This window comes from Zosterops lateralis, assembly GCF_965231275.1.
Source record: "Zosterops lateralis genome assembly, chromosome: 29".
Taxonomy (NCBI): Eukaryota; Metazoa; Chordata; class Aves; order Passeriformes; family Zosteropidae; genus Zosterops; species Zosterops lateralis.
Genome location: NC_139789.1, coordinates 4754226 through 4773346, shown reverse-complemented (window position 1 = coordinate 4773346; position 19121 = coordinate 4754226). Strand labels below are relative to the sequence as shown.

At 45.4% G+C, this 19121-nt stretch overlaps 1 protein-coding gene across 2 annotated transcripts in view; it reads left to right on the top strand.

Moving 5' to 3' along the window:
- CRTC1 (CREB regulated transcription coactivator 1) overlaps positions 1 to 15836 on the top strand; it is a 55452-nt gene extending 39616 nt beyond the window's left edge. For both annotated transcript variants that reach the window (XM_083879978.1, XM_083879977.1), the window contains 6 exons: positions 823 to 956; positions 1750 to 2001; positions 3738 to 3839; positions 9461 to 9547; positions 10778 to 10958; positions 12848 to 15836. In XM_083879978.1, the coding sequence (XP_083736104.1) occupies positions 823 to 956; positions 1750 to 2001; positions 3738 to 3839; positions 9461 to 9547; positions 10778 to 10958; positions 12848 to 13059 (968 nt within the window). In that variant the 3' untranslated portion in view covers positions 13060 to 15836. The remainder of the gene's footprint in view (positions 1 to 822; positions 957 to 1749; positions 2002 to 3737; positions 3840 to 9460; positions 9548 to 10777; positions 10959 to 12847) is intronic.
- The last annotated feature ends 3285 nt before the right edge of the window (positions 15837 to 19121 follow it).

Genomic DNA, 19121 nt, shown 5'->3' with positions numbered 1-19121 from the left:
CACCTGATTTTATTCCAGCTTCTCTCTGGAGGTGACCCCACACTTCATCCATTCCCCACTCAGCATTTGCTGCTTTTCAAACATTTAGGAATGAGAACAAACCAATTCCAGTGCTCTGCACTCGATTGGGGATGAAATTTTTAACATTTGGTTCTCCTTGAGAGTAGCTGCTTCCTTTCCTTTCCTTTCCTTTCCTTTCCTTTCCTTTCCTTTCCTTTCCTTTCCTTTCCTTTCCTTTCCTTTCCTTTCCTTTCCTTTCCTTTCCTTTCCTTTCCTTTCCTTTCCTTTCCTTTCCTTTCCTTTCCTTTCCTTTCCTTTCCTTTCCTTTCCTTTCCTTTCCTTTCCTTTCCTTTCCTTTCCTTTCCTTTCCTTTCCTTTCCTTTCCTTTCCTTTCCTTTCCTTTCCTTTCCTTTCCTTTCCTTTCCTTTCCTTCCCTTCCCTTCCCTTCCCTTCCCTTCCCTTCCCTTCCCTTCCCTTCCCTTCCCTTCCCTTCCCTTCCCTTCCCTTCCCTTCCCTTCCCTTCCCTTCCCTTCCCTTCCCTTCCCTTCCCTTCCCTTCCCTTCCCTTCCCTTCCCTTCCCTTCCCTTCCCTTCCCTTCCCTTCCCTTCCCTTCCCTTCCCTTCCCTTCCCTTCCCTTCCCTTCCCTTTTCCCTTTTCCCTTTCCCTTTTCCCTTTTCCCTTTTCCCTTTTCCCTTTTCCTCCCCTTCCCCTTCCCCTCCAGCCCCTCTTTTTTTTCCCCAATTTATAGAATTATTTTGGGTACAAAACCTCCCCCAAAGCTTTGCTGTGCCCCTGCTGAGGGTGTTTTGTTGCTCTCAGCAGGAATGACGACGACGCCGGCCCCGTCCCAGCACCGCCAGCCCAGCGTCAGCCCCCTGTCCTTGGGCGCGGACTCGCGGCGACCTCAGTCCCAGCAAATGTCCCCCACGCTGTCCCCGCTCTCCCCCATCACTCAGGTAGGAATCCAAAAGGGGAATTCAAAGTTTTCTGATAGTATTTTCATTGGTTGGAGGTTTGCTTCAAAGAGCCACGGGGATATTGGGAAGGAATTCCTGGTGGGGAGGGAATGGGATGGAATTCCCAGAGCAGTTGTGGCTGCCCCGTCCCTGGAGGTGTCCAAGGCTGGGTTGGAGCAGCCTGGGATAGTAAAAAGTGTCCCTACCCGTGGGACAAGATGAGCTTTAAGGTCCTTTCCAACCCAAACCATTCCATGACTCCATGAACTTCATCTCTTGTTCTGTGATTTCCTCCTTTAAAGGTGTTCCTTAATTCAGAGCTTTAAAACAGGAGAGGTTTGTAGAGGGGACAGACTTTACTTCCTCTTTTCTACAACTGCGATCAAAACCATCTCTTAGACCACTTTTTTTTTTGTGTTGTCCCGAAGTGAGCTGTGAAATTGGAAAACCATTTCTCTTAATTTGTGAGAGAAGCTCAATTAACTTTTTTAATTGATTATGTTGTGGCTCTGTGACTGCCCAGGTTGATGATTTCTAACCTTGAGATTCAACTGGGCTTTTAAAGTATTAAGAAGTATTTTAAAATATTGGTTTATACAGAATAGCTTGGGTTGGAGGAAACCTTAAACCTCATCTATTCCACCTCTACCAGGTGCAGAAACACCTCAGAGCACCTTCTTTCCTCTCTAAACCATTTGTTGCCATTTTTTCCAACACAAACCAACCCCGACTCAATTTTTTTTTTTTTTTGGCGCCAAGAAGAAATCCCTGATCCTCCTCTTTCCTTTTCCAGGCCGTGGCTATGGATGCATTGTCCCTGGAGCAGCAGCTCCCCCCTTACCCCTTTTTCACCCAGACCAGCTCCCAGCAGCAGCAGCAGCCAGCAGTGGCCAGTTCCCTGCCCCAGACCCCTCCTCTGCTGCAGAGCTCGGGGCTGCAGAGGGGCCCCCAACTCCCTCCTCTGTCTGTCACGGTACCTTCCACCATCCCCCAGTCACCTCCAGGGAGCCAGAGCCAGCCCTCCATGGGGATTGACATCAACTCGGTGAGTTTGGGAAGGGATTTGACTTGGGGAAAAAGCTGGGGGTGTGGCAGAATAGGCTGGGAAATCAACCCCAAACTGATGAGGATTTTATGATGAGGATTTTATGATGAGGATTTTATGATAAGGATTTTATAATGAGGATTTTATTGATGAGGATTTTATGGTGAGGATTTTATGATGAGGATTTTATAATGAGGATTTTATTGATGAGGATTTTACGATGAGGATTTTATGAAGTAAACTTTTCCGTAGTTTTGGGTTGAATGTACCTTTCGATGTTTTCTAGAGGAAAAAAAATTTTATTCAATTTTGTCCCAAGGTTTGATTAGACCCAGCTTAAATCTGTCAGCATTTATTGGGAGATTTTTTCAGGGTGTTTAATGTACCCCCAACACATCATGATACAGATTAGGGGAACTCCCAGAGCCTTGAGGGAGAATCCAGCTTACAACAACCATTTTCCAATTAAAAAAAATCTGAAAAATTTATTTTCCAAAAGTTGTCGAGAACCAGGTATTTTCTGCAAGTTTCACTACTTTAGAACCTCTTTTATTTTGAGGAATTTTCAGAGCCTGTATTCCAAAATGGGATTTTTGTGGCTACCTCCACAAATCAATTTTTTAATTTTTTAACAGTTTGGTGCTCCTTGAGAGCAACTGCTTCCCTTCCAGGATGGGAAAGGGAAGAGGGAAAGGACAATCCAGCAGTGGAAAAGATCCCACCCCACTCAAAACGTGTCCCTGTTTTGATTCTAATCCTCATGTAGCACCAGTACAGACAATTCTGATCTCATCCTTTGCTTTCTGTGTTGCTTTTCCTCATCCTAAACCTCTTTATGACCTGAACTTTTAGGCTGCTGTGCTTATCTTCTAAAGCAACTCAAGTAATTCCTAAATAAACAGATTTAAAGGCACTTTATCAAAAGGCCTTTGGAGCTGTCAACTTCTACACAGGTTTTGTAAAGCAGAATTGGAGTTTATTTGTAGTTTGGGTGGCTGCTGACAGGTTTTAAGTGGCAATGCAGAGCAAAAAAGGGAAATTTTCTCAAGATTTACAGAATTTGGGGTCAAAAATGGGTAGTGCAGAGTTCTCCCACACTGCAAATCTGATTAAATTCACTGGATTGCAGGTTCTCCTCAATCATCCCTTAATTTCTAATGGAAGTAAAATAAGAACTGGGCTATTCTTTATGTTAATTAGTGCAGCATTATTTAAATACCATTAATACTATTAATTTGTTCTGAATCAGGCTTCTTTATTATAGGGAAAAAAAAAATTAAATCTTTGAAAATAACTTCTCAAAACCCCTGAAAAGAGTCTAAAAACCCCAGCTGCAAGGCTGCAGAACACAGTGTGAATTCCCTGAAGGAATTTGGGGACAGGTTTGGAATTCAGGTTTTTATCCTCCAGGTGTTCTCACCTGCACTGTGCTGATAACACACCTGGAGGCACAGCAGGACCCCACTGAACACACATGTGGAAATGACATTCTTTTTGAATTATTCCCACCTTCCAAGACTTCTTTGCCCCTAAATCCTTGGCTGACCTGATTTTATTTTAATACATTTTGAACCAAGTTTAACCGCGAACAGACAGAAAGCTTTGCCTGGGGCTATCCCAAATCCCAATTTCAGGGAGAAAACCCGAAGAGGATGTTTTCACTCATCTCCAGCAGTGCAGCAGTTTGTATTTTTGCCCGTGGAAGGCACGATGTTTAACTCTGTGTTGTTCTGTAGGCCTCCCTCCAGCAGTACCGCAGTAATGCTGGCTCCCCAGCCAACCAGTCTCCCACCTCTCCTGTCTCCAATCAAGGCTTCTCTCCTGGCAGCTCCCCTCAAGTAAGGGACTCTGTGCTTCCAACTAGGCCTTGCTTCTTTCTTGCTTTCTTTCTTTCTCGTGTGTGGTTTTTTTTATTTTATTTTTTTTTTAATTTTTTTTTTTTGAGCTGGATTTGTCCCATCACTTGCCTTTCCCCATAGTTTTGGTGACTAATCTGTGTGTGCCTCTCATTTGTCACTGACCCATCTCCATCCCCACTCGCTTCCCCAAAGGGGTTCAGGAGCTGCTGAATTGTCTTTTTTTTTATTGTTTTTTTTTTGTTTTGAGTGAGCAGAGAGTCACAGCATCGAGGCTGATGGTTGGACACTGGGGTGCTGTTTGTTTTCTGGGGGGGCAGAACCTCCTTCCAGTCGCCAGGATCCCGGGGGAGCTGATGGGGGTGAGGCTGGGAGGGCAAGGAAATGGGGATTTCAGTGCCTCCTGCAGCAGGAAAACTCCTGTGGCACTCAGTATTGAAATATTTGAACTAAATATCGCCAATATTTAGATCAAGACCTTTTTTTATATAAAATTTCAGTGCCTCCTGCAGCAGGAAAACTCCTGTGACACTCAATATTGAAATATTTACACTAAATATCCCAAACTGCACTAAATATCCCAAATTGATTGAGATCAGGACCCTTTTTTGTATGAGATTTCAGTGCCTCCTGCAGCAGGAAAGCTCCTGAGGCACTCAGTATTGAAATATTTACACTAAATATCCCAAATTGATTGAGATCAGGACTTTTTTTATATGAGATTTCAGTGTCTCCTGAAGCAGGAAAACTGAGGCACTCAGTATTGAAATATTTGAACTAAATATCCCAAATTGATTTACATCAAGACCTTTTTTTTATATGAGATTTCAGTGCCTCCTGCAGCAGGAAAACTCCTGTGACACTCAATATTAAAATATTTACACGAAAAATCCCAAACTGATTTAGATCAAGACCTTTTTTTGTATGAGATTTCAGTGCCTCCTGCAGCAGGAAAACTGAGGCACTCAATATTGAAATATTTACACTAAATATCCCAAACTGCACTAAATATCCCAAATTGATTGAGATCAGGACCTTTTTTTATATGAGATTTCAGTGCTTCCTGCAGCAGAAAAACTCCTGTGACACTCAATATTAAAACATTTACACTAAAAATCCCAAACTGATTTAGATCAGGACCTTTTTTTTTTTCTATGAGAACACACCCAGAGAGAGAAAACACTGGAGGAAAATGCTGTTAAAATGAGCAGCTTGTGGCTGGCAGGGAATGGATTCTCCACACACTCCTTTGCACGCCAGCTGCTTTTCCTTGCCTCTGCCTGTATCTCCTGACACATCCCCATATCCTGGGTGGAAATCACAACTTGGGAGAGTGTGTGAATCCTCTGAAGGGGGATTTTTTTACCTGCCAGCAGCAAGAAATTCAAAACCAGGAAAAAAAAAAAAAAATTGAGGGTGGCCCAAAATGTAAGAAAGTGAATTTTGTAAGAAAGTGAATTTTGTAAGAAAGTGAATTTTGTAAGAAAGTGAATTTTCAGTGTTTGATGATGCTGGAAGAGCCCCAGCTGGCTGCTCTGGAAAATCCCCACCTGGAGAAAAGAAGTGCAGGGAATCCTTCCAGAGCATCACGAGAGTCTGAAAATCCATTTTCTGTTTCATCACTGAATACTGAAGGCTTTAAGGAGGATCTTTTCTAAATAAATGCTGCCCCTTCCATGGTTCAGAATCTCCAGGTCTCCTTCCTTAGCCAGGTGATGGTGAGCTCAGCCCTGGATCCGAGTGACAGGAATTGTATTTCTGCTTTTCCTTAACCCTGCCTTTAATTGCTGCTTAACCTCTCTCTTTTCTGCCTGTTCCTCTGAGTTCTGCTGTGCTCTGTGTGCCTCCAAAAAACCAGCCCTGTCCCCCTGAGCTGAAAACTCTCAGTTCTCACTGGACTGCATGTCCAGATTTGGGGTTTATATTGATTTTTCCTCCAAAAAACCAGCCCGGTCCCCCTGAGCTGCAAACTCAGTTCTCACTGGACTGCATGTCCAGATTTGGGGTTTAGGTTGATTTTTCCTCCAAAAAAACAGCACAGAGCATGCTGCAAACTCTGAGTTCTCACTGGACAGCATGTCCAAATTTGGGGTTTATATTGATTTTTCCTCCAAAAAACCAGCCCTGTCCCCCTGAGCTGAAAACTCTCAGTTCTCACTGGACTGCAAAACCCCAAATTTGGGGTTTATGTTGATTTATTTTCCTCCAAAAAACCAGCCCTGTCCCCCTAGAGCAGAGCATGCTGCAAATTCTCAGTTCTCACTGGACTGCACGTCCAGATTTGGGGTTTATGTTGATTTTTCCTCCAAAAAACCAGCACAGAGCATGCTGCAAACTCTCAGTTCTCACTGGACTGCACGTCCAGATTTGGGGTTTATGTTGATTTTTTATTTCCCCCTTTGATTTCTCAATCACTCTGGCTTGGTTTTGTCCCCAGTGGTGAGTCCCAAGGACCAGAGCACACACTGGGCTGTGATTTTTCCTGCTGGTTTCATCTTGTAGAAACTTGCTCAGGTTTTTGCCTTTTTCCTCTGTTTGACAGGGACACCACAACTCTGAGTGGAAGGCAGAGGATTTATTAATTCTGTTTTCTTTCGTTTGGGCCTCTTAAATACCCACAGAATTCCTTAGTTTTGCTAAATCAAAACCGAGGTGGGTTTGGTGCCTCCAGGAATGACCCAAAAGCTGGTGATGGTCACAAAACATGAAATGTGGAGAGAAGAAAAACGAGTTTGGAGGGGAAATTTGGGTTGGTTGTGCAGCAGAATCCTTTATTGTGCCCATAGTGAAGGCAGAATATTCCATTGTGGAGCAGCCTGGCCCTGCTGATGGGGATGCAGTGACCAGGCACAGGTGTCTCCCTGTGCTCCTCTTCCTCCCCTAAATTTATTTGGCCTTTAATCCTCACATTCCCTTAAACCACAAACCCCAAAGCTTTGATTTGTGTCCCACATCCACCACAGATTGTTCTCCACACTCCCACCTCTCCCAAAAACCTTCTGCTCCCATTTCCCAGCTTTGTGTGTGTGTCCCACCAGTGCTCCCAGTTCCCTGCAGGGCTGGGAGAGCTGTGCCTGCATCCCCAGCTCTGTGTTTGCATGATTTCCACCCCTCTGCTCCCCTCCTCTCACCCCCTTTCCACTCAGACACAAACCATTCCTGCTCTAGTGCCTCTGACCTGGACAAACCTGGTAGGTATTTTTAGATGGATCACCCCAGGCAAGGATTTGTGCTTTGGATTTTTTTTTTTCCTCACTCCCCGAACCCCCAGAAGATGCTCTGGTGACTCTCCAGTGGTTCTGGGGATGGTGTTTGCACACTGTGTTGTTGATAAATTATTCTAAGGCTCTGAAGGAATGACATTTCCAGTGGGAATTTTGGGTTTCCTTTGGGATTTTTTATGTTTAAAGCTGTTGGAAGCAGCACACTCCACAGGAGGAACAAATCCAGGCTGGGTTTGGGTAGGAGACTCTGACCTGGACTTGCACATTCTTCTTTCCTGTTCATTATTTCCCCAGAATTTTTTTGGGATGGGACAGCACTTGGTGAAACACAAAAATTTTTAGGGATTGTTCTCATTTTGGGAATTGTCTTTTCATTCCCATTCTGTGGAGTGAAACCACAGGAGTTAAAGGGACAAAATACCTTGATCCTCTTTGGAGCTCTCAAATTAGATTTTAGTGCTGCTTTTGCTTCCTGTCAAGTCTGTGCCATCCCAAAATTCAGATTTTCCTTGGAAGTGGTTAAAACCATAGGTTGGACTGGATTTAGCTTAGTAAAAAAACCCCACAATTTTTCTTTAAATTGCTTTAAGTGGTGCTTTGCTTTTCTCTTATCAGCATCTTATCAGTGGCTTTTGTGGTGTTTGATCCCTCCTGGTGTTTGATCCCTTTTTCCCAGGATCCAGCAGCCCTCAGAGTGTTGATGTCCAGGTGATAAATCGGAAAAGTGGCAGGATTTTATCCCAAACTCAGGATCTGCTCAGGCAGGATTTTATCCCAGACTAAGGATCTGGTCTTGGTCACCTTCAGAATAATTGATAAAATGATGGAGAATTAACTGAGGGACTGGACAGTGATTTAGCAAGGCTGAGGAATTTCTCCTGGAATTCTTCACTGGGAATTTTTCCCCCTGACTTTTCCTTCTCTGCAGCTCCCATGGAATGACTTTAAATCAGGAATTTTACCCTTTGAGGCTGCAGATCCAGAGCCAGAACAGCCTCTCCTGCCTCAATTTGGGGTTCCTTGCACCCAAAATCCCCCCCAAAAAGCAGAAATTGCAGTTGTGTTGTCCCTCCCCATGTTTCTGTGTCTGTAAATCCCAATTTTCTGTCTCGTCTGTGCTCTGGGGGAATCCTGTGGGGTTTTGTGGTGTCAGCTCTGGGGACTGGGGACATTCCCAGCTGTTCCCTGGGGATTTTATGGGATCTTCATGGTCCAGAGGGATTTCCTTCTGCTCTTTGTGGGATCCTGTGGGATCCCCTGGGCCCCGTGGGATTCCCTGTGGGATTCCCTCCTTCTCCCTGGGGATCCTTTGGGATCCTTTGGGATATTTTGGGGCCTGTGGGACTCCCTGTGGGATCCCCAGAGGACTCGTGAGGGCTCTGTGCTGATTTCTCCAGAATTCCCATTTTTTTCTGGAATTCCCAGGTCTCTGTGGAATTCCCGGGTCTCTCTAGAACTCCCAGATTTTTCTGGAATTCCCAGGTCTCTCCGGAATTCCCGGGTCTCTCTAGAACTCCCAGATTTTTCTGGAATTCCCAGGTCTCTCCGGAATTCCCGGGTCTCTCTAGAACTCCCAGATTTTTCTGGAATTCCCAGGTCTCTCCGGAATTCCCGAGTCTCTCTGGAATTCCCAGATCCCGCTGGCATTCCTGGGTCTCTCTGGCATTCCTGGGTCTCTCCAGAGTTCCCGGATTTCTCCAGAATTCCCGAGTCTCTCCGGAATTCCCAGGTCTCTCTGGACTTCCTGAGTCTCTCCAGAATTTCCAGGTCTCTCCGGAATTCCTGGATTTCTCCAGAATTCCTGGGTCTCTCTAGACTTCCTGAATCTCTCCAGAATTCCCAGATCTCACTGGAATTCCTGGATTTCTCCAGAATTCCTGAGTCTCTCCAGAATTCCCAAATCTCTCAGGAATTCCTGGGTTTCTCCAGAATTCCCAGATTTCTCTGGGATTCCCAGGTCTCTCTGGACTTCCTGGGTCTCTCCAGAATTTCTCAGGAATTCCCGGGTCTTTCTGGAATTCCTGGATCTCTGTGGAATTCCTGGACCTCTCCAGAATTCCCAGATTTCTCTGGAATTCCCAGATCTCTCTGGAATTCCTTGGTCTCTCCAGAATTTCTCTGGAATTCCCAGATTTCTCTGGAATTCCCGGGTCTCTGTGGAATTCCTGTATCTCTCTGGAATTCCCGGATCTCTCTGGAATTCCCAGATTTCTCTGGAATTCTCGGGTCTCTGTGGAATTCCCAGATCGCTCCGGAATTCCTGGGTCTCCGGAATTTCTCTGGAATTCCCGGATTTCTCCGGAATTCCCTGGGGAGGAGGAGGAGGAGGAGTGTGAGGAGTGTGGGGTTTGCACCATAAAGCCTCTGTTTTGTTTTCAGCATTCTTCCATGCTGGGCAGTGTATTTGGGGACTCCTATTATGAGCAGCAGATGACAGCTAGGCAGGCTAATGCCCTCTCCCACCAGGTGAGCAAATTCATCTCGGGCCGCCCCGGCCCCTCCCGCCTCAAATTAATCCCAATTAATTCATTGATTGATTAATTTTTTTTTTTTTTTTTTTTCTGTCCCGTTTTGTCCGATGTAGAGTTTTTTTTCTTTCTTTCTTTCTTTTTTTTTTTTTTTATTTTTTTGTTTGTGTTTTTATTCAGCAGTTTCTTGTTTGGTTTTGTTCCCTCCCTCTTCTCCTCTCTCACTCTTTGTCTTCCCCATCCCACTCAGGTGTTCTGCCAAAAAAAAAATGGGAGATTAATTTAAAAATTAATTAAGTAATTAAATAATTAAATAATCCCTCTGGATCATGACAATCCCATTTATTGAGTTATTTATTAACTTATTTATTTAGTTAATTAGTTTTAATTATGAATTTTAAAATAATAATAATAAATGAAGCTTTTTTTAAAAATTCAGATAATGTCAGGCAGTTTTAAAGAGAGGAAATAAGTGGGAAAAGAAAAGGTTAAAGTGGTAAAAATCAGCTCGAAAAAAAAAGGAAAAAATAAGTTTTTGGAGAGGAAAAACGAAAATAATTCTGACAAAATTGAAGGTGATTTTTTGAAATTAAACATTATGGAAATACATTGAAAAATTAAAATAATTAAATAAAAAATTAAAATAAAATTAGAAGAATTAAAAAATAAAATAATTAAAAAATTAAAATAATTAAATATTAAATCGATTAATTTAATAATTAATTAATTAATTAGTTAAATTATTCAAGCTCTACATTTCTGACTAGAGTTGCAATTGGGAAGGATTCCCTTGTAGTTGATGACAAGATTGACTCAGAAATTTGGGAATAATCCATGGCTGGTTTTATTTGAGAATAGTCAGAACCTCCCTTGCCTTGGCCAACCAGAACATGGATTAATTAAATTACAGAATAAATTATAGAATAATTAAATTACAGAATAATTAAACCTGGGGTGTGTCCTGGAGGGAAATTCTGACGGGCAGAGCCTGAATCCCCTTTATTTTCCTTTCAACCCTCCCTTTTCTTTCCTTTCTCCCCAGTTTAATTTGTGCCTCCCTCTCCCCAATTGGGCACCTCAGGGCTCTGAGCCCCTTTTTGAGCAAAAAAAAGATGAATTTGTTTGCCTGTCTCTCGTCCTGTCCTGGAGCTGTGTCCTCATATCCCCTCTGTGCCTTCCCAGGAGATTTTTTTGGGGGGAATTAATTAATTTTCCTCTTGTTCTGCAGCTGGAGCAGTTCAACATGATCGAGAACGCCATCAGCTCCAACAGCCTGTACAGCCCCTGCTCCACCCTCAACTACTCCCAGGCTGCCATGATGGGACTGACGGGCAGCCACGGCAGCCTGCAGGACTCGCAGCAGCTCAACTACTCCAGCCACGGGAACATCCCCAACATCATCCTGACAGGTCAGTCCTGTTATCCCCAGCATCATCCTGACAGGTCAGTGTCAGTCCTAGGGACAGACCAACATCATCCTGACAGGTCGGTCCTGGTCCTGCCCTGGGGACACACCTGGGGGTCGAGCAGGGCAGGGGTCAGGCTGTGGGTCCTCCTGGGGTGGTGAAGTGTTCAAAATTGGGGGAAAAGGGGTGGGAAAAGGGCTGAGGGGGCTTGGTGGGTTCTGCATCTGAAACTGTTGGAGTGTCCAAAGTTGGGAAAAGGGCTGAGAGGACTCAGGTTCTGCATCTGAAGGTGCTGGAGTGTCCAAAGTTGGGATAACAGGTGGGAGAAGGGCTGAGGAGCAGCTGAGGCAACTCAGGTTCTGCATCTGAAACTGTTAGAGTGTCCAAACTGGGATAAAGGGTGGGAAAAGGGCTCAAGAGCAGCTGAGAGGACTCACGTTCTGTATCTGAAACTGTTGGAGTGTCCAAAGTTGGGAAAAGGGCTGAGGAGGCTGAGAGGACTCAGGTTCTGCCTCTGAAGGTGTTGGAGTGTCCAAACTGGGATAAAGGGGTGGGGAAAGGGCTGAGGAGCAGCTGAGAGGACTCCATGGGTTCTGCCTCTGAAGGTGTTGTAGTGTCCAAAGTTGGGATAACAGGGCTGGAAACAGGAGCAGCTGAGGGCACTCTGTGGGTTCTGCAGCTGAAGGTGTTGGAGTGTCCCAAATTGAGATAAAGGGGTGGAAAAAGAGCTGAGGAGGCTGAGGGGATTCCATGGATTCTGCATCTGAAGGTGTTGGAGTGTCCAAAGTTAGGAAAACAGGGGTGGGAAGGGGCTGGGGAGCAGCTGGGGGCACTGCAGAGGAGGCTGAGGGCACTCTCTGGGTTCTGCAGCTGAAGCTCTTGGAGTGTCCCAAATTGGAATACAGAGATGGGAAGGGGCTGGGGAGCAGCTGGGGGCACTGCAGAGGAGGCTGAGGGCACTCTCTGGGTTCTGCAGCTCAGGTCTCTGCTCTGGGAGCAGGGACAGGAGCCAGGGAATGGCTGGAGCTGGGCCAGGGATTTGGGATGGAGATCAGGGAAAGGTTCTGCCCCTCAGAGAGCTCTGCCCAGGCCCCTCAGGGAATGGTCCTGACCCCAACCAACCCTGCCACAGCTCCAGGGGAGTTTGGACAACACTCTGCAACAGGGTGGGATTTTGGGGATGTCTCTGCAGGATCTGGATCCATGATCTTGCAGGATATTCCATAATCCCAGCCTTGGGGTTTCTCTTGGGAATTGTTGCTCTTGAGGGGTTTGTTCCACCTGGCCAGCCCAGGTGTGTATCCCATTGCTCACCTGTGGTCCCAGCACCAATTTTCCTATGGATTTATCCTGAATTCCCTGGATCCTCTGCTACAGTGAGGAAAAGCTGTGGGAGCCAAACTCAACCCAAGCTGGCCAGCAGAGGGTTGGAGTGTCACATATGGTGGCCAGTCTGGTCACAGTGGGGTTTTGGAAACAATCCCTGGCCAAGGGATACTGTGGCTGCAGCCAGGGATTGCTGATGGGAACTGAGATTATTCCTCCTAAACCTGAGGGAGAGAAAAGACTCGAGTTACACCAGACCTGAATTTTGGGTTGTGTTTGATGGTTTGGAGGTGCCTTGAGGAATCTGAAATCTGCAGGAGGGTGGATATTCCTCATCCACCTAAACCTGAGGGATATTCCTCCTAAACCTGAGGGAGAGAAAAGACTCAAGTTACACCAGACCTGAATTTTGGGTGGATGTTTGATGGTTTGGAGGTGCCTTGACAAATCCGAAATCTGCAGGAGGGTGGATATTCCTCATCTCAGAGCTCCATAAATATTTCCAGAGTTTTGGGGAGCTCTTTCCTACATTTGACCCCCCTCCTTGTGTGTTCCCTCCCCTGCAGTGACAGGAGAATCCCCCCCCAGCTTATCAAAAGAACTGACCAGCTCCTTGGCGGGCGTGGGGGACGTCAGCTTCGACACGGATTCCCAGTTCCCTCTGGACGAACTCAAAATTGACCCTTTGACCTTGGATGGACTTCACATGCTCAACGACCCCGACATGGTCCTCACCGACCCCGCCACAGAGGACACGTTCCGCATGGACCGCCTGTGACCCGCCAGCACCTCCCTCCAGCCCCCCGAGGGTCCATCCCAGAGGGTCCATCCCGTCCTGGAGGATCCATCCCGCCTTTGGAGGATCCATCCTGGAAGGGAGCAGCTGCTCCGTTGTCTTTTCTCTCCCCTCCCTCTCCCCCTGTACAATGAGTAAAAACAAACCACAGCTTGTTGTTCTGAGCTTTGCCGCGCTGCCGAGCCCTCCCCGTCCTCAGCGATGTCACCCCCTGAGCCGCTCGTTGCCCGTCCAGCTGTAAAGGAGTTGTCTGGTTTTATTATTTTTTTATTCTTCTTCCCCTCTTTTCACAGTTTTTCATTGGCTTTTTTCCCCTTTTTTCCCTTCCCTCCTTTTTCCGTTCTTTTCCCCCCCAAAAAGCTCCGGCAGGATGTTTGTCTGTGTTGTCTTTGCACTAGAGAAGGGCTTTTTGGGCAGCTGAGGAAGGGCCAACACCAAATCCTGGGGCTGCTCAGTGATGTCACCCCCTGAGCCGCTCATTGCCCTTCCAGCTGTAAAGGAGTTGTCTGGTTTTATTATTTTTTGTATTCTTCCCTCCTCCTGTCATGGTTTTTCATTGGCTTTTTTCCCCTTTTTTCCCTTCCGTCCCCAACCAAACCCCTTTTCCATTCTTTTCCCGTCCAAAAAGCTCCGGGAGGATGTTTGTCCGTGTTGTCTTTGCACTAGAGAAGGGCTTTTGGGGCAGCTGAGGAAGGGCAGGAGGTGCTGGCAAAAAATCCTGGGGCTGCTCAGTGATGTCACCCCCTGAGCTGCTCATTGCCCGTCCAGCTGTAAAGGAGTTATCTGGTTTTATTTTTATTTTTATTTTTTTTCTCCCCCCCCCGACAGTTTTTCATCGGCTTTTTCCTCTTTTTTCCCCTCCCCAAAAAGCTCCCGCAGGATGTTTGTCTGTGTTGTCTTTGCACTAGAGAAGGGCTTTTGGGGCAGCTGAGGAAGGGCCAACACCAAATCCTGGGGCTGCTCAGTGATGTCACCCCCTGAGCTGCTCATTGCCCGTCCAGCTGTAAAGGAGTTATCTGGTTTTATTTTTATTTTTATTTTTTTTCTCCCCCCCCTGACAGTTTTTCATCGGCTTTTTCCTCTCCAGTGTTCCCCTTTTTTCCCTTCCCCAAAAAAGCTCCAGCAGGATGTTTGTCTGTGTTGTCTTTGCACTAGAGAAGGGCTTTTTGGGCAGCTGAGGAAGGGCAAACACCAAATCCTGGGTTCGAGGGGCTGAGCCCCCTCCTCTCTCCTGGATTTGGGAGCCCAATCCTCCTTCCCTGGGATTGTGACTCTGCTCTGTGACACTTGTCACCCCTCCAGGTGCTGTGTTTGCCCCCAGGTGTGTCCCCAACCTCTTGTCCCTCCCTCCTGCCCCAGCAATCCCAAAAAATCCACTTTAAACACTATTTTTTTTTCCCCAAGCTTTTTATGGGCTTTATTTTTATTTTTTATTTTTTTTAAATATATATGTAATATATATCTATTTCTATATATGGCTACATATATAGAGAGCATTTCTGAGCACACATGAAAGTTCTATAATTCATTACTTGATTAGACAGAGGATCAGAACATCTTAAAGCAGCTAAAAAAAAAATAAAAATAGAGACTAACCTGCATAATCCTAATTTTTACTTTGTGAGAGATTCCTGGGCAACAGGAAAGGCATTTCCATAGCAATGCCAGGCTCGTAGAATCATAATTTTTTAATTTTTTTATTCTTATTCATTACTTATTCTGTTACTTATTTATGATTTTTTTTTTTTTGGTCGTTGTTGTTGTCATTTCTTTTTTTTTTTTTTTTAATTTAAATATTTGGATATTAGGAAAGTAGCTCAACTACATACAGCCAATGGAAGCACTCTACATAATATTTGTACAGTACTTTTTTTTTTCTTTTTTTTTTGTGGTTTTATTCCAGAAATATATATTATATATATATATATTATATATGTAGGTATTTTTAAACTAACTGGAATTTTAAACAGATGTTAAGCAGGAATAAGGAAGCCTAAGGCAAGTTTAGATATTTTCCTTTGGAACAGGCAAAACAGGGTGGTTGGAACTTAAAAATTCCTTCATTCACCCGGGGGAAAAAAAAAAATAAAAAATAAATCTCTTGCTCCACAATGACCAGGATTGAATCCTCCAAAATTCTGTTTAATTAAACAAAGAATTGATTATTTCTGGTGGTCCTTGTGAATATTCTTTGCTCCAAATTAAAATAAAAAAATAAATCCCATCCAGATCCCTCATGTTGGGAATTGGGGGTCGATGGTGATTTCGGGATTTGTGGGAATGAATGAAGGAATTTAAAGGGCACTGCTGGAACATCCTCATCCCACTGGGATCTGCTGGGATCTCCCAGCACCGGGCACAGGGCAGGGATTAATCAGGAATTAACAGGATTATGAATTAATTAATAATGTAAACGAGGGTGAGCTGGTCCTGGAGGGGGAGCCCCCACCAGCCTGGGCTGGATATTCCATCCATCCCCTAAAATCCCATCCCAGTTCCCATTTGGGCTTTGTTCACCCCTTCCCACCCCTCCTGCACCACCTGGATTTGCTTTTTTCCCCTCCAGCCTCGTCCCTTCCAAGGAAATCCCAACCTTGACACTCCCAATCCCAAATGGGAACATCTCTGGGCTGCTCTTAACGAGTTCCCCCGCAATTAATGAGTCCCCCCCTGCAATTAACGAATTCTCATTGCTCTCCTGAGTTCCCCTAATGAGTTATACCAAGTTTCTGTGTGCTTCCAGAAATCCCTGGGCTGCCGGGCTGAGCTTCCTGCCTCCTCTGCTGAGCAGGATCAGGATTGGGATCAGGAGCAGGACCAGGATCAGAATCAGGATCAGGATCAGGATCAGGATCAGGATCAGGACCAGGATCAGGATCAGGATCAGGATCAGGACCAGGATCAGAATCAGGATCAGAATCAGGATCAGGATCAGGATCAGGATCAGGATCAGGATCAGGACCAGGATCAGGATCAGAATCAGAATCAGGTTCAGAATCAGGATCAGGATCAGGATCCAGGATCAGGATCAGAATCAGAATCAGGATCAGGATCAGGATCAGAATCAGGATCAGGACCAGGATCAGGATCAGAATCAGGATCAGAATCAGGATCAGAATCAGGATCAAGATCAGGATCAGGATCAGAATCAGAATCAGGACCAGGATCAGGATCAGAATCAGGATCAGGACCAGGATCAGGATCAGAATCAGAATCAGGTTCAGAATCAGGATCAGGATCCAGGATCAGGATCAGGATCAGAATCAGGATCAGGATCCAGGATCAGGATCAGGATCAGGATCCAGGATCAGGATCAGGATCAGGACCAGGATCAGGATCAGGATCAGAATCAGGATCAGGATCAGGATCAGAATCAGGATCAGGATCAGAATCAGGATCAGAATCAGGATCCAGGACCAGGATCAGGATCAGAATCAGGATCAGGATCAGAATCAGGATCAGGATCAGGATCAGAATCAGGATCAGAATCAGGATCCAGGACCAGGATCAGGATCAGAATCAGGATCAGGATCAGGATCGGAATCAGAATCAGGATCAGGATCAGAATCAGGATCAAGATCAGGATCAGAATCAGGATCAGAATCAGGATCAGGATCAGAATCAGGATCAGGATCAGAATCAGGATCCAGGATCAGGATCAGAATCACAATCAGAATCAGGATCAGAATCACAATCAGAATCAGGATCACAATCAGGATCAGGATCACAATCAGGATCAGGATCACAATCAGGATCAGGATCTCCCCGGCCCTGGGACATCCCCTCACCTTCTGTGCCATTTGTTGACCATTTGCACTAAAAATGTGGATTATTTTTTTTTTATTGGCTTCCCTGTGTCTTTTGATTTTTTTTTTTCCCTCCAGAGTTTTCCCTGCATCTCTTGGGAATGTTTTGGGATTTTTTATTTTGGGTAAGGCTTGAACCTCATAGAACAGGATCCCTCCTGGTGGCTGCTCTGCTTGTTTCAGATCCCTTGTGCTTTTTCAGTATAAGGAGGAGATAAAAGGCAGCTCAAACAGGAGAAAACAGGAGGAATTTGGGTGCAGGTGGCTCAGAGCCCTTTGCTGGAGGTCCCTGAAACGCTCCCGTAGCTCCGTGTGGGAATCCCATGTTGGAATGACTCCTGTGCATGTGGCAACCCCCGTCTGTGAAATTTAAACACCAGAGTCACTCCAGAGTGAAGGATCTGAGCAGGAGCTGAGATTCCTCCTCCCTGCAGCCCCAGCTCCAGCTCCTTCCCCAACTTTTTAACTCCCTGTGTAAATAAGAGCTCTTTGTTTCTTAGACTTGTACGTAGACCTTGAAAATGGCCTTAATTTCAAACTGACACACCTTGGATGCAACTGGCACAGTTAAAAACCCTCCAGCTGAGAGAAAATCCAGGTTTAATCCCTTAGGAAAGGGAAAGAGCTGGGATGTCCCATGGAAATGCTGAGTGTGACAGGAGAGGCTTGAGTTGTGGGCAGGGAAAAGCTGCTTCTCATCCCCTTTGAGATCCAGGAATTCCAGCAGCTCCTGCTTTTCCCTTCCCTCAGGGGAACCTTTCATCTGGGAGCTGCCCCAGAGAGGATTCCCCCCCTTCTCACTCCTTAAAATGCCAGTTTTTGTGGCATCAGGCTGGTGTGGAAGCAAAACCCAGAGAAAAAGCGTTGGGAGTTGGATCCCAAGTGTTCCCAGAACAGAAAAATCTGTTTTTATTTCACATAAATGTGACAACCCTGTGCTCGTCTCAGTGTGTGGGAGCAGAAAGGGAAAACCATCACTTAGCCCAAAAAGGAAAAAAAAAAAAAAATTGAGGAGAAAATATTGTTAATTGCTGTTCTTGCTGAGTTTGATGATTCCCGTGGTGGTGAAGCTGTCTGGTGTCTCCAGGGGTGACTGTCCCACCCTCCCTTTGTGTTTTTTTTATCTCCATAAAGAACTAACCCCCTCCCCAATTCCCAAGCTAGACTGTTGCATTTGCCAATACAATGGGGAAGAACAGGAATAAACCCTCGGTGCATCCAAAAAACTGTGACATTTTATTTTTTATTTTATTTTTTATTTTATTTTTCCCCTCCAGCAGCCAGCCCAGCCCAGCCCCTGGGTGCTGTGGGGGGCGTGGGGAGGCTCCTGTCCCTGTACATAGATTTTTTTCCCCCCTCTGGGCATGCCAGACCAGCTTCTGCATGGCAGGGAGCGCTTTGCCAGCCCCCCCTGTGCCCCCCACCCCGGGCTGATTTTTATTTTTATTTCCAAGAGGGGAAAGAAAACCTTTCCAAGGAAGGGAATCGTCGGTTCCTGGGTTTGTTTGGTGGTTTTGTTTTTTAACAGAGCTCAGAGTGAACCTTCAGCTCAGAGGGAGGTTGGGGTTTGATGGTCCTGGAGGTTTTGCCAACTTTGATTCGGTGGTTCCTTTCCAGTCTTGATTCCAGAATTATTTTCCAACCTTAATTTGGTTTTTATTTCTCCTGCCTCGATTCGGTCGTTCTTTTCCCAACCCTGATTTGGTGATTCTTTTCCACACTTGATTCAGGTATTTTTTTCCAACCTTAATTCAGTGATTCTTTTCCAGTGGCTCTTTCCCAACCTCAATTCCACAATTCCAAAAGTTTATCTAAAACCAGTTTACCTAAATTTCCCTCCGTCCTAAAAACTCTGATTTCTTTCCAAACAACAATTAAGGCTTGAGCTGTTCCCTTAAGGAAAGACCCTGGAAACCCCCTCTGGACAGGAAGGCAGCAGGAAGGCCCCTCCTCTCCCTGCAGATCCCCCACTTTGGCTGTTTATTTTTATTTTTTTGGGGGGGAAGAAACCCCCCATAAACCAGCGCGTTTATTCCTCGGAGCAACGGCCCCCCCGTCACTGTGATGGCAATGTGAAAGCGCAGGTAGCCTTTGTTACGTGTCTCTGTCCTTTTTACAAAACAACCAGGAAAAAAAAAAAAAAGAAAAAAAAAAAAAAAAAACACCCTAAAAAAAAAAAAAACCCTTCCCCTCTTAGAATTAAAAAAAAAAACTTTGTAGTGTTCCTGTTCTTTGTAT